This window comes from Rhyacophila brunnea, unplaced genomic scaffold (assembly GCF_057557595.1).
Source record: "Rhyacophila brunnea isolate RB1 unplaced genomic scaffold, BYU_Rbru_1.0 scaffold_7, whole genome shotgun sequence".
Taxonomy (NCBI): domain Eukaryota; kingdom Metazoa; phylum Arthropoda; class Insecta; order Trichoptera; family Rhyacophilidae; genus Rhyacophila; species Rhyacophila brunnea.
The window spans coordinates 18562987-18578663 of record NW_028233339.1 but is presented as its reverse complement, the minus strand read 5'-3'; the positions used below and the strand labels follow the sequence as shown (position 1 = coordinate 18578663).

Sequence of the window (15677 nt, the reverse complement as noted above, 5' to 3'; positions counted from 1 at the left end):
TTCTTTGACGGGCGTTATTAACACAGTTAATAGACTTTTTTTACATCATAATATTCTAGTAATATGATTACATTAAACTCTTTTATTACAACGCTATGTATACGATATTTCCGTTGAATGGTACATTAAATTTTATTTAAGGATTTTTGTGAAGAAAAAAAATATCTCCAAAATCTCCAAAAGTAATAGATGAAATTTATTCGTTGAGTAAAATTGCTGAATTTTAGCAAATTTAGATAACTAATTATTTCACTTGAAATCAAAAACCTGTAACAAAATTTAATCACTTTTTGTAAACATTAGAATAATGGATACCTACTATATTATACAAAAAATATTATATAGAATTATTTGTAGAGAGTTTTAGAGTACACCAGATTTTTTTGTAATAATAGTTTTATAAATTTTCAGATGCTATCAAAACTACGGTAATGGTTTGGTAACTAGAAAGATATTATTATTTTTACACTTATAAAGAAAAAAAAGGTAATAATGAATTTTTCGAAAATAATATGAAGTGCAATGTGCTTGATTGCTGATTTAAAAAATTTGTATGCATTAAACTCCCTATTCATACATATTTTTTTTAATATTAATATTAGATACGTTATAAAGACTTTTAAATTTTACGAGATCACAAGACTGAAATTATCTAGAAAATATTTATTAATTACAACAACTTAAACAGAAAATTTTATTCTAAATAAAGAAAAATGTTTTAAAAAGAGCTTTTTGTGAAATTTCGTTCATAATGGCTTCATCTTACAAAGATATCTGCAGATGCAATTACGCTAATAATAGTTCAACTATGATAATGAAATAGTACAATAATCAAAATGTCATAGTAATCGAAATGTTATATGGCCACTGAATTATATTATATATTTTGTATTTAGTAAAATATTAATTCATAAATTACCTTTAATTAATAAGGTCTATGTACACTCACTTTAATAATCACTTATATATATTATAGAAAAATCATTGTTATATTTTTGTAGAAAATAAATTAATACGAAACAATATTAAGATACCTACTAATGCCTTTGTGAGCTAGGACTTATGAAATTAAATCATATCAAAGCAGATACAAAAATTAGACTATTTTTTTTAAATAATTAATAATTCCGAAACCGATTTAGATAATTTGTCATGTTTTTTTTGTTTATTACAAATACAATTAGCAACATAATTAATTTACTTACAACTTAATATTAACATAACAGCATATAAAACAAGTAGTACCGACAAGTAAAATGATAACTAAATAAATTGTACATAGTTAAGTATAATATTTAAATAATAATCGTTATTATGTATTTCTCGTACAAATAATTTTATTAATTTGCATTGACTATATTCGAAAAAGATCTATTTTATAATATTAAATTATATTGTTATCACCAGTCATTTACAGGGCATACTGAATAGTGCAGACAGCAAACATATAGAGCCTTGGTCAAATTCAAAATAAAATACTGTTGCTTTGTAATAATTTCGACGCGAAATTATTTTTAATAGTTTTATTACTATACGTAATGTTGCGAGAGATTCCTTTTCGTGAGATAATACTGAAAAAAAAATAATAAAAATAATTAGTATGTAACATAAAAATAAATTATTATCCTTCGCCCACATACTTGATTGAGAAATTTACGATATCTTAGTACTCGTACCATAGCAAACGAACAATATTTAACAGGCAACGTGACTAAGTAGATCAGCGATGGCGAACCTTTTCATATTTACATTTAAAAAAAATATATTTTAAATGCCAGTTATCGTGCCAATCGGGTCGATAAGTACAGAGAAAAATCATATAAATTGAACGTGTATGTATTTATAATTTGTTTAGGCAGAGCATGACATTTGACTTGAGATTCCAAAACTGTTTTCTCAAGAATTCGAGATTGTTTTTTTGTTTGATTTCTTGAAAATTCTTAAAGGTTCCGCAAACCATCAGGTCAAAAAATACGACAAATTAAAGAAATTCCGTTCATATTGAAAGTCGAGAGCTATTTTGTCAGCTCTTCAAATTGAAGGTCTTTTTTACCAAAAAATAACTTTTTTTATTTTCCTAATAACTTGGTTTCTCTATTTCTTGAAAATTTTCCCACAAAGCCCCCAAACTATCAAGTCAAAAAATTACGACAAATTAAAGAATTTTCGTTTATATTGAAAGTCGAGAGCTATTTTATCAGTTCTTCAAATGCAAGGTCTTTTTACTAAAAAAATAAGTTTTTTTTTATTTTCCGGTTGCGATCAACAGCTTAACCTAATAATTATATTTCAATTTCTCGAGAATCTTACTGTTGTTTTCTCAAAAAAATGATTTTCCGAAAATTAATTTCTCGAGATTAGAAATTAGTCTTTTCTGATTATTTATCGATCACACCCTCTAATTGCAAATTTGAAGAAAACTAATATACATTGTCTGTCTAAAAATTCATATGGAATATATAATTGATTTCATTATAATACTATACATTTCGTTCGCGTGCCATAGATAGGTTCGCCACCACTGATATACCTAGGTCATGTGTTTATTTTTACTTATACCTATATAATCCGTCTAGTTTTTTTGGTACTGTTCGGTTATGAGGAATACAGCGGAAAACACATTTTGAAAATACCCGATATACTGGATTATTTGTTAGTTTGGGTTAGTTTAGGTTGGGTTAGGTTGGGTTAGGTTGGGTTAGGTTATGTTAGGTTAGGTTAGGTTAGGTTCGGTTTGGTTATGTTAGGTTAGGTTAGGTTAGGTTCGGTTTGGTTAGGTTAACCTAACAAAAATCCAGTATATCGGGTATTTTCAAAATGTGTTTTCCGCTGTATTCCTCATAACCGAACTGTACCGTTTTTTTAATGCACTCTAACCAAATTTCACAAAAATGAGAATTGGTTTGAATTTAGTTTAACGTAATGATAAGTACCTTGTTTAGCACGTACGCTTGTACTGTTTTGACTAGTGCAGAATAGGAGGTGGTTTTCGCGCCCGTCCAGTCTGGGGTCTCAAAAAAGGCTCTATCGGCGCCGTCAGCCGAGGCTCTGGCGCAGGCGATGCTCTATGACGAAACCTCCTCCCCATCGGAGGCGGCAGAATGTTCATTCCGCCCGCGACGCAGTGGGTCTCCCGCCGCCAGTCCGAAGGGGGCGCGCCCAGCCGCTTGCACTCTCTTGCATACGCGCTAAATGCTTCACAGTAACAATTCTGCATCGGACACTCGCACATATCCATTACGCACGACTCATAATAATTGTGAGTGTTCAATTTGTGCCTACACGCTGAAAACGACTCCGACTTATTAAAAAATCTACACATCCTATGAGCAATCTTCTTAGCACTTTTATGGCAAGGCTTTTCTTTAAGAATCTTCTCCTGGACTCTTGTGCACGCCTTCTTTCCTCCGACTCTCCATGAACTTCCGAACTTTGACATATCTTCTCTATTTACTTCTTTCAATATCTCACCATTTCGCATTTTAAGGTCGTCTCTCACTATCGAATTAAAATTACCGCACAGTCCGCATAATTTATTTTTATAAGAAGTTGGAGCACCAACTTCAAGGAATCCCGTCCCATCCCAAGTCAGTTTAATACCTATACCCGTATTCACCAAGACTGTATCGTCCTTCTTTTCAATATATGCTACTTTTCCTGGAACATCGTAAGGTAGATTTACTTTAACACCATCAACTTTCACGCGCATTTTTCTTCCAAGATTAATTTTAACGTCCCCTACTTTTAGTGATACTGTTTTGGTCCATGAAGAATACCTTGTTTCTCTTCCATCATTTGTCACTCGTATTGAAAATGTATTATTAGCACAGTCCGATGCTAATTGGTATTTACATGCACCTTGAAAACTGTAAAACTTTCCGTCAAATGTTTTGTAATGAGGATCGCCGAACACCGTGCACACTCCGTCACTTTCAACGCATCTCGGGCAGCAATGTGATGGTGGTCTTTCTAGTCTATGGCCAGCAGGACACGTCAGTGGAGGACATTGTTCTTTCGCGCAACGTGGTTCCCCAGAGTGGCACATGCAAGATCTGCATTCGTCAAGTCTCCAAGATTCGCCATCCTGAAATATCAATTTGAAAATAAAACACCACCATCTAAACATCTTATTTGCATTGGGACCTCAGACGCATATTAAATTTGTTAGCGATTTGATATATTGGGTCAAATACTGTAGGGTGATATGGGTGAAACTGTCGCATGAAATTCAATAGATATGACGTCTACTAATACTTTTTCTATGTTTCTGACGCTGTGTAAATTCAATATTTTTAAATGAAAAATACATAAGTACCTACATGAAATGAAAATAGTTGATATCATTATTTTGTTATGTCCAAGTATAACAAAATTATCTTCCCTTTTTTGCACTACAATGTTTAATAATATTAATGAACACTGCTCCGCAGGCGATTTTTTTTACTGTCCATCAGACCAGTTTATTATAATAATGCCCATTTAAACATCAAATGTACATAACATAAAAATACTCATAAAACATAATAGGTATGTATTATGAAGGAAAAAATAACAAAAAAATCTTTGAAATTAAAATAAACATCTTGATCCTTATATTATGTAAATACCTCATAAGTTTTCCCGCGTTCCGTACAAGTGGACCTGACTTCTTCCACAGGGGGGCAATGTGGGCAGCACTCTCCAGGAGCGGTCTTCTGGTGTTCTGGTGCACACTCCAGAACAGGACACGAAGTTCGGCTACAGATTGTGGTGCCGTTCATGCAAGAACATTGTGTGCAACGGTCGACCGTAAAAGCTTTGCCGTGGAAATGGTAATCTTTCCCAAGAATACACGGCTTATTTGGCGTGTGATCTGTAAACGAACGATAATAATGTGGAAAATATTTATTTAGGTATAGCACAATTTGAGCTTTCCATCAGCTCTTAGGTACTATCTGAACTTTGCTAAATAACATTGTGTATTATCTGTTTATTATAATATTAAGTATATAATTTAAAAAAATTGTCGACATTCGATATTTAAATTCATTCAATATACAACTACTGTCCGACTTTTATTTCATGGCTGAAACAGGATGTCACTACATTCGAAAATAGAAATAATATCAGTGTTGTCATTATTGCCGGAGAAAAATACCCCATATACTCAGGTTTTTTTTAATAATATTTAAATAATGGAACGTTAAATTTAGTAAATAATACGTAAAATAGTATAATAATATTAATATTAAACAGATTATTTATAACTACCAGATCGTAATTATAAATACATTAGGTATAATATATTACGAAATGTTACCTGGGAAAAGCAATTTCGCAGGCTTCCCTTCGCCGCACCGAGGACAGCACTCTCCCGGAAGAGTGACCTGGAGAACAGATGGACATGGAAGAACTGGACATGCATATTTTACGCATGTCATCTTCCCTTTGGAGCAGTGGCACTTCAGGCAGGGGTCTTCGGAAATTGTGGCATCTCTTCCCTCAGACACCTTTTGGCCGTTTATGTGACATCCTGGAAGGATAAAATGAAACAATTCGTTAAACATTATTAAAATATAAAAATTTGTATACATGTAATTTAAAATTAATAAAAAGGTCACACGCACGCTAAGTGATAACTTTACTGATAAATTGGCACCTAAACTCTTTCAGATAATTAAGAAAGTTAGGTTAGGTACAGTTAGGCAGGAAACCCATGATGGTGAATGATTCCGATAAAAGGTAATATTTTTATAAGTACGTAAATTTGTTCCTTGAATGGTAAAAAATGCGCGATGCCACGGCAACAACTTTGAACAATTTGAATTTAGCGTATGTGCTGAAAAAAATCTGTATCTATCTAATTGTAAGTTACCATAATTTTTGGTCTGAACGGGAAAGTGTAGGACTCTTATGTATGGAAATTCTATAAGTCATATCTAACAAAACTGATTTGACGTCATATATTATACTTATCTAGATCATCACAGATTATATCATCGAAAACACGATATGTACAACGAAACAATAAGGATTGGGAGGGATAAAAAAAAATATTGGGAGCCTTCATCAGGCAGTGGAACGACATATATTAATGATAACGTTTTAGTATTAACTTTCGTATATTAAAACGTTAAAAAAATTAGTTACATATCTAGCAAGATAATACAAAAACTACGTCACTGATAACACATTTCGTATTTTTTTTCTTCTGTATTCAAATGCAAAAAAGCTCATCTGGAAGCTTTATTATTTAGGATATAAAAAATATAAATAAATGGCATCAGCTAACACCATGCCAATGTCTTTCTTAGAAATGTTATGTCTCATATGAATAATGGACAATACAGCTAGTAGTTAGTAGTTTGAGATACTCAAAGTTATTTGAAAAATGTCATTTATATCACAATGCATAGAGGCAATAGAAATAAATAGCGAGTCGCATTTTCGGATTCATGGTTTTTTTCTCGCATTCTCTGTTTCTTCATCTTCAAAGACAAAAGAATTCTGAACGCCTAATGGTCTTGAATGACTTTATGGTAATTTTATGTCAGACTAAACATCAAAATGTATCTATTTGTATCGCAGGCAGTAGGTACATATGTATAACTATGTACTTATACGATAAGAATATGATGGAACCATAGTTTAATTCTATGTGGCAAATTTGCAGATGGTGCTAGTTAGTTTTTTAAAATTCAATTAAACCAAACCATAATAGTTTAGGTATACTATGGACGATATAACAAAAATAGTCCACACTTTTTCACTCATACTTATTTTGTTTTATTAAAGGATATGTATTACAGATCGTGTTGGTTAGTTTTTTTTAAATTCATTAAGCCCTCTCTATGACAAACCATAATCGATAAAAATATTCTTCTATTTAAGAAATATCTAATAAATTTTAGATATTTTATAGATAAATGAATATTTTTTGACTATTATCTTCTATGTCTTGGATCACAGGGGTTAAAAAAACTAACAAACAATATCTACATATCGTAGTCTTAGTTCGATAAAAACAAATACGTTTGACTGACAAAGTTGAGTGTGCACTATTTATGTCGGATCTTAACAGCCTACCTCCGCCCTTCGCTACTGGATTGTAGTATTAAATATCTACATTGATAAAAATAATTTTTATTTATAATATACGATAGTAATTTATCATATTATATTTTCAAATATGAAATTATTTCTTAAAGAAACATTCAAATAAATATTATAAAGTTTTTATTCAAAACAATATTAATTTCTTTTAATTGACTTTTATATATTTTTACATTGCCAAATCTTATATGAAGAATTTTAAATCACTAACTAAATGCAAGAGTAATGTAATGTAATGAATGTCATTGTGATTAATGTGATGATCCTTAAACACTTAAATTATAATATTATTATTTTACCAAACGTAAGTCTCTCTCTAAACTAAACCTCTTAAGGCAGATATTTAAAATAATTATTTTTAAAATATGTTTTTAGATAAATTCATTGAATTAAAAGGGATGCTTCTACCTGCCAGAGACACCTAGCGGAAAAATACAAACCTTGCAATTTGAGACATTTTTTTGATAATTTACAATGTCAACTGTATTAATTATTAATACATAACATGTATCTGAAAACATTAAAAAGAAAAATATTTTTTATTTTTAGTCAAAGATAAACTAACAATTGTAAAAAAAATGTGAATTTGTTACATATTTACGTATACAGTTACGTTATTATTACATTATATTTTATGGTCATATTTATTATTAGAATTTAGTTAATTAGGTTTTCAATTTTTCCTCGTAAAGATTTTTGACTAATTCATAGTTTTAATATTTATTTTAAAAACATCGATTTTTATAATTTAACTTGAAATCCTTTTTATTTATATGAAATCTTATTTGGGTATGGTCCCAATATTTAAGCTCGATTCTACATTACTCTTCCACCTTACGTTCATTTAGCAATGAGTTTAGAGTGGATACGTAATTTATTATAAAAAAGGTATTTTTTTAAACCCGATAGAACCTTGTATTCTGAAAAAGATAACAAAAAATTATCAATTATTTCGGGCATATAGCCACCGCGGCTGTTCTTGACGAAGCGCATTCTAGACGTTCAATTTTTGGCAACTTTTACGAGTACTGCTGGCCGTAGATTACAAATAAGATTAACATTGTTGTCTCTTCCAAAGCGTAAATTATTATAATGCATAAACCAGTGACTTTACGTACTCTGTAGGTAGAAAATAGTCCTGAGTTGTTAAATCTCAAGAATTTGAAAGCCCATTAATAGGTACATTTTTCGAAATTAACTTATCACCAAATTTTTATTTCAACACGTCGATGGTGCGGTCGCCGTATTATTTCACGTAGCGCTGTAGTTGCAATCATGTTAAAGTTACATCTCGTTCGGATCAATGTATGTTAAAAAAAATTGTCATTGATCGTTCTTAACGATCTCCATTGATCATAACGCGATTAGTCCGATGATACCACCAGCGTGTACACCGCACCAAACAGTGCATTTTTGTGGATGTAATTGAGTATGTAGGTTTCTTCTGGTTTCACTACAGATGCATCAATTCAGCTGAGGCATGGTCTAAAAAGATCGTGACTAGGCGATTGTGCAAATGACGCGAGCCGAACGAAATATAATTATAAAAATTCATCATGCGTCATTTTAATGTTATGATTATTATTATATTCGTAATAATAATAGTATATTCATTGACATGTTTTCTTTTTCAAGTACATGCGGAACGTTTTTTTAGTCATTTTTATACGATTTAAGAATATATTCCTCAGACGCCATCACAAAACAAATTGACGTGCTCACACCTCGACCGTCAGTCTCCAATTGGCGACGACTGCAAAATTTCGTTCCACCTACTGTTGAAAATTATTTGCCGTTTCATTTATGTATGCTCTTAAGCCATAAATGAGGCTCATCGCTGTACGCAATTTTGCGATAAAACAACGGGTCAGTATCCAACTGATCTCATTCCCAATCAGCGAATGAACGACGCACGAAATAATGATTTTGCAGAATATACTGATCATAAATGTCAAAAATTGAGCGCACTATCAAAACTCGGTTTGACGGTTAATACTTTCGTAAATTATATCTAAACAAAAAATGCAACCATTATAATATGCATTAATATGCATTCGCATTTCAATGAAAAGTGGAAATGTGTTAATGGGAAAATTAAGTTTACCTTTTAAAAATAATCAGTTAACCTTTCGGGTCCAGATATTCAAAAAAAAGTATACGTTTTAAAATATACCTATTATGATGTGTTATAATTATTTTAACTATGCAGATTCGGAAGCATGTTTTTTTTTTTATTTAAGTAATTCGAATTATTAGAAAAATAGTGACCAAATCAGTGACCAACAATATAAGTTAATCCTTACCTATAAATATATGTAAAAAAAAAACCACTGCATACTACTTTTTAATTGAAGGCTCTATGGTAACTATTTCTCTAAGTTATGGTACGTGTGAATTAGGAATTATTTTAATTTACTTTTAGCGTTATTTATATGTTCTTACGTCTATTCCGTAGTCAAGTTAAGATATCGTTATTGTCTAAATGTTATGTGCCAAGCTTTGCACGATAACCCCAGATTGTACATCGATGATCTCGGGGTCAAACTCAGCTTGATAAAAGATCACGAGTACGCTATTGCATATAAAACGGTCAAACATAATAGCCCCCCATGAAGTAAAATATGCTGATGATTAAAATTCATTGCAAAAAGACCATTTCACGGCACTTTGATTCATTATTTTTAAAACAGTCCGTAACAACAATCAGTATTCCGAGATAAAAAAAAATCCAGTGATAGCTAACTAGTGGTTTATGATATAGGGTAGGTAGGTACTCATATTATATAGACGCTTAGATTTTTAAAAGCGATACATATATCATATTAATATATTAACCCATTCACTACGTCCAACGCAACTGGTGCGCTGCCCATCAGGTGGCCATTAGATATAATTAGCATGTTATTTAAATGTGATAATTAAATATTAATTAAAAGGTCCGCAGCGAATGGGTGACCATATCATAATCAATAATTTAACGTGTCAATTTTTCTTACTTATAATTTAATAATTATGAAAGCATTGATTTTACTATAGAATATCAAAAGATAAAACAATGCTATTTTTATGAGATCAATAAAGCCAGTGTGAATAATACCTACTATAACGGTTAAAGTCTAAAAGAACGCAAGATTTTTTATAATAATACTAATTATAGACGCTACACAACTTATGTATGCACTACTTTGAGATGTTGACATATTATTCAGTGATGCGCAAGGTTTCTTGTTTTTTGTTATTTATTTATGCATTTTAATATACGTATAACATGTTTCGTTCTGTATACATTTTCCATTTTTTATTTATCTCTATAAACATCAATGCACTTTTTTCTTATTGACATATTAATAATTCAATCATAAAAATACAACATCTTGTTGGCATTCATATTACTAATTGACAGTTCTGACACCTGTGACATATAACGATATAAAATAGTAAACATAATAATATTATTAATTATTATTTTTGCAATTTATTTATACTTGAGGCGCAAAGTACGAAACTTGTCGATATCTTTATACATTATGTTAATATTATCAAAACTGAATACGCATTTCCTGTATTGGATAGTTCAAGCCATGCGAGAAAATTTGATAGATACATTTCTAAATGATGCCAGCCATATACTAACAGAATGCTTGAAACTAACTCATGTAGCAAAAAAGTGTACATTCTGGCCGGAATTGTACCACCGGATATCTATAGGAAGACATTAATAACCATCGTTGTACATCACACACCCCAAAATGTTTGATGAAAAAGACCTTCTATAAATAACATGGACATACACCGACAAAATCACATCTCAAATCTAGGAAAAGCTTACTTCCGAAAGTCAGGTCGAGGTGGATCGAGAGATTCAACTACATAGCCTTCTCATGGTGCCTGATGAGAATCTGCCACCTGGGAGCACGCAGGATTTCGCAGTTTGAAGGACGATAAATCGAATACGGACCAGAGTAACTAAAACTAAAATCAATATGAAGAGGTGGGAATTCTCCGATAATCTTTCAACTTTCTAATGTGTCACCGAGGAAACTGTGGAACATGTGACGGTCTGTCAAAAAATAAGATTGTTAAATCTATTACAGTCCCTATACATAGATATTTATTAAATATTATCAAAAATGATACCAGGTGGCAGTACCACATGTCCTCATACATCTCTTCTCTGTATCCTTCTCTCTCATTTGTTTACGTTTGTATATTTTCTGTCTGTTTTGGTGTTTCAGACTCAATTATGTGTATTTGAGTCAGTAGCGCACCCAGGGGGGGGGCCAGGGGGCCTTGGCCCCCTCCAAAATATGAAAATCATCAGAATGATTTTACATATTGAAATCGAAAGCCAATAAACTATACCTTGGGCTTAGACAAACAACACGGCAAAAAATGATTTGTAATTCTCCAGCACCCTTTTTAGTAATACTTCTTAGATTTTAATTTCGAAACACTAATGTCAGGTTTTTTTATAAACCCTTTCCCTAATGAAATTCTCGGTGTCCACCCGAATTCCGGAGTGGTATTCCGGTGGTGGTGGTGGTCATGGCTGGGGAGGGTTGACAGGGGTCTAGCCTGGGGGCCCGGGCTGTGGGGGGCCCGGCGTGTCGGGTTGACCAGATAAGTGAGATAAACACATTTCATAAATTAGCTTTTATAGTAAAAAAAGTCTCCTGCGGCGCTATTATACTTCATCACTATGAACATTTTAATTTATATAAATGTCCAATATATTTTCTGATTATTATGTATCGACAGCTCCATTATTAAAGTAGATGACGTACTGAAAATCGCCAATAATTCACTGTATAAGTACCCTCAATTTGAACTAAACACACACTGAAAAACGTTAATGTAGTGTTTCACACTGCCTTTAATCTAAGCGGTGGATAGGGGGCCCGTCAAATACCCTAGCCCAGTGGTCGGCAAACTCATTAGTCAATAGAGCCAAATATCAACAGTACAACGATTGAGATTTCTTTTGAGAGCCAAATTTCTTAAACTTAAATTATATACGTAGGTAGTTTAGTTAAAGTCCTAATTAAATTATAGGTAGGTACGCTGAATAAAACTGAATATCATAGGTAATAATGATCTTATTTATTAATAAAAATTAAATTGTAAGTAAGGTATCCATAAAATTGAATCATGACAATGACTGACAAACTCAATGTGAATAATGGCCTTGCATCTCCTTGTAAAGTTTGGGTAAGTCAGGTTCGTATGTTGTTGATTTAATTTTAAACACGATTCCAGGTTCTCATCAATAAATCGATTTCTCAATTTACTCTTGATTTCCTCTCTTGGAAATCTTTTTACTAACCACAAAACTTGCAATATTAACATTGTTGAAAGATTTTATTCAGTACCTAATTAAATACAGAACTTTATTTTTCTTGACTCTTCTCCTCAGCTGCTTTCTTCCTTGCATCATCGACAGAATATTTAGCGCAAAATTACGAGTTTTTAGTTGTAGTATCTCTCTAAATTTGAATGCGTCAATTTTTCCCGACACATAAATACAGGTCTGGAAGCCATTTAAGTTTTGAATAAACGCGAAGTCTCGGTCTATTCAACATTGTATTTACGGTTATCCTCTTCCATTTTCTTTGCTTCTTCTTTGTAGCCATGTCAAATATGACAGAGAGCATCTGTGGCAGAGCCGCACTCAAGGGGCCAAAGAGCCGCAGTTTGCCGACCACTGCCCTAGCCTGAGGGCCCGTTTCAGGATGTGGGAGCCATGGTGTAGGTACACCGAGTGCAATAGACAAAAGACCGATAAACGAGATATAAGGCTGTGTTGTATTGAGTAGGTTGTGTATAATTTAAAGGCAATAATACTTTTTGTGTCCATTTTCAATTAATATGTTGGAACCTCAATATTAAAAAACCAAAAATCTGCAACATTCTGCGAAAAGAACGACTACACCCACTACGGTGGTGGTGTAAATCAAAAGAACATTTTCTTCGGTGGAATTCGGAATAAATATTGTATTGTTGTTTTAATTTAATAAAACGTAATTTTTTTTTAGTACTTATTCCACTTTTATTAAATAGATTAGGACCGGTTTCGTCCGCCTCAGAGGGACATTTTCAACTAGTTGAAAATGTCCCTATATATATCGCCATGTATTGTGAAAATATGTAAAAATATTTATATGAAGAAGAAAAAGAGCCTATGGGACTAATTTACATTCTCCTCCTTGGGCCCCCCCAATAATAATTCCTGGGTGCGCCACTGATTTGAGTTACTGCATCAGTCTGGTGGAGTATTTGTAGAGTCACCTGACTACCAAGCATGCCGTCGCTGAACTCGTGCATTATTTGTCGAGCGGCAACACTTTTCTAATGGCTGTTCCTCATCCATAATGTTTCTATTTTTGACTCATTGTGTATGTAACCTTAGGGTTATAGCACGCTATCCCTATTATAATTACCCCTAACTCTGTTTAATAAAACACTAATTTATCGATACTCCAATCATTCGATACGCTATTACCGCACTGTAAGCGTCTGACAAACTATCATGAGACTATTATTTGTTTTCTTTCACGACCCGATTGAAATAAATGATTACTCCGATTTTTCAAATTTAGAATTTGCATTTATATGTGTATGTTTAAGACGTCTTCTCCCTGTCTCACTATCTCATACACATTATCATAATTCGTATCCGGAAATTTGTGTGTAAACAGTTCACCGCAGGACATTTTTTATTCGTGCGCCGCAGTACGTGAAACATGAGTTCGTGTAACATTTAATCAAATGACGAGTTCTTCGTTGAACATTTCGCCGAGGAATACATTTGTACGGATGCTACAACATGTGGAGATGTCTTTACTAGCTTAGGTTAGGTTAGGTTAGGTTAGAGTTAATCTAATTGGAACAGTACTATTTGCAAACTGTCGCCGCTATATGTGTAAGATACGTACAAATGTATTCCACGGTGAAATGTTCAACGATGAACTCGTCATTTATTTGATAAAATGTTATACGAACTCATGTTTAACATACTGCGGCGTACGAATAAGTGTCCCACAATGAACTGCATACGTACAGCGTACATGTAACCATCATATAAGGTAATTCCAATAACAACATATTACTGACTTTCCAATAGAAAATGACTATTGCTGTATTTCATTACTTACCTAAGATAATTCAAAATTCATACTTTATCAACAACAACAAAAATCAGCACGCAGTAAATAAAGCAATATTCTTCAAAAGTTTACATTTGCATCACTGTTTTCGTATTGTTTTTTTTTATTCACACACTAAAGTTATAAAGGTAATTCTCAAGTGAGCAGGTATAATATTTACCTGAGTTGTAGACTTGTGAAAGAGAAGTTGAGTGGTTTTACAAGGGGCGAAAACACTTATCCTTTTGTGAGAACAAAAAAATATAGCAAACAATAAACTACACTGTTACTTTATGTTTGAATAATAAATAAACAGGCAAAATTTTATTTACAGGTGCCTCGTTACGACTTTCCAAATATCTGCCTAGTATAAATAAATAATACTGCTTCTTAATATACTCATAATTTTTAATAAAAATTTGAAAAGATGGTCTGCATTTAAAATTATATTACCTCATTTACACGTGCATGGATTGAATGCTGACAGTACGTATTATCGCGGCCATAACAATAAAATGCACGTGTAAATACGTGTTATCGTGCAAGTCGCAAGATTGCATGCATGGATCAAAATTTTTCAGGAATTTCTGAATTTTCACGCAATAATTATTGGTAATTGCATAGTGGTGCGCATGCGCAGTAGAACAATAGTGGCGAACCTGCCGGAAAAAATACGAACTACACCGCACAGGATATATCGATGTTTTCTAATTATTATTCACGTACCTGTCTGAATCAAATAGCACCATACAATGACAACATCGCGTCTCGCTTACGCTTGAAGAATGAGATTGGAGAGAGTATCAGCACTTAACGTGTGAACAGTTATTATCGCGATAGTTTAAAATACGCACTATTGGTGCAAGTAGATACATGCACGTGTACAGGTGCTATTATTATAGCAATTTATCGAGAGTACGTGTTATAAAGAGATCTCGCTTTAGCCAGCGCGTCTATTAGACGTATTATCAATATCATCATTATACTACAATAAAATATTCAAACATATATGTAATCTATTTATTTATCGTTTTCAAACACTTTAAATAATATGATCTAAAATCTTCATGAATTCCTACTCAAACATTTTCCCAAGCAAGTTGTTGATTTTTTGATTCGCTCCAAAAAAATTTAGATACTTAAGTCCATATCGGCGCATTAAAAAAATCATCTTTCCAGTGATAGCATACTAATATATATAAAAAAACTAAACATAGGTAAGTAGTATTCATTTTTCACTACTATACCTAATCAAAAAGTTTGTAAGTAATACTATTGGCCCACTGCGATATCTGTATAAACATAATTATAATATAACAATACTAATCGACATTATTATTACAAAACATTTTCAGTATGGTGTAATTGGTAAAGAAAAATTAATAAATTCCGTTGATAGGAATGAATAGTTAGAAGATAGCGATATATTTCAATGTTTTGCTT

The 15677-nt window shown here is 32.3% G+C and overlaps 1 protein-coding gene across 1 annotated transcript in view; it reads right to left on the bottom strand.

Annotated features, from left to right (window-relative positions):
* Positions 1–2965: 2965 nt before the first annotated feature.
* cv-2 (crosveinless 2-secreting protein) overlaps positions 2966–15677 on the bottom strand; it is a 298622-nt gene continuing 285910 nt past the window's right edge. The window contains exons 6-8 of the mRNA XM_085957671.1: positions 5300–5512; positions 4608–4852; positions 2966–4084 (exon numbers count right to left, since the gene is read on the bottom strand). Of these exons, the coding sequence (XP_085813797.1) occupies positions 2966–4084; positions 4608–4852; positions 5300–5512 (1577 nt within the window). The remainder of the gene's footprint in view (positions 4085–4607; positions 4853–5299; positions 5513–15677) is intronic.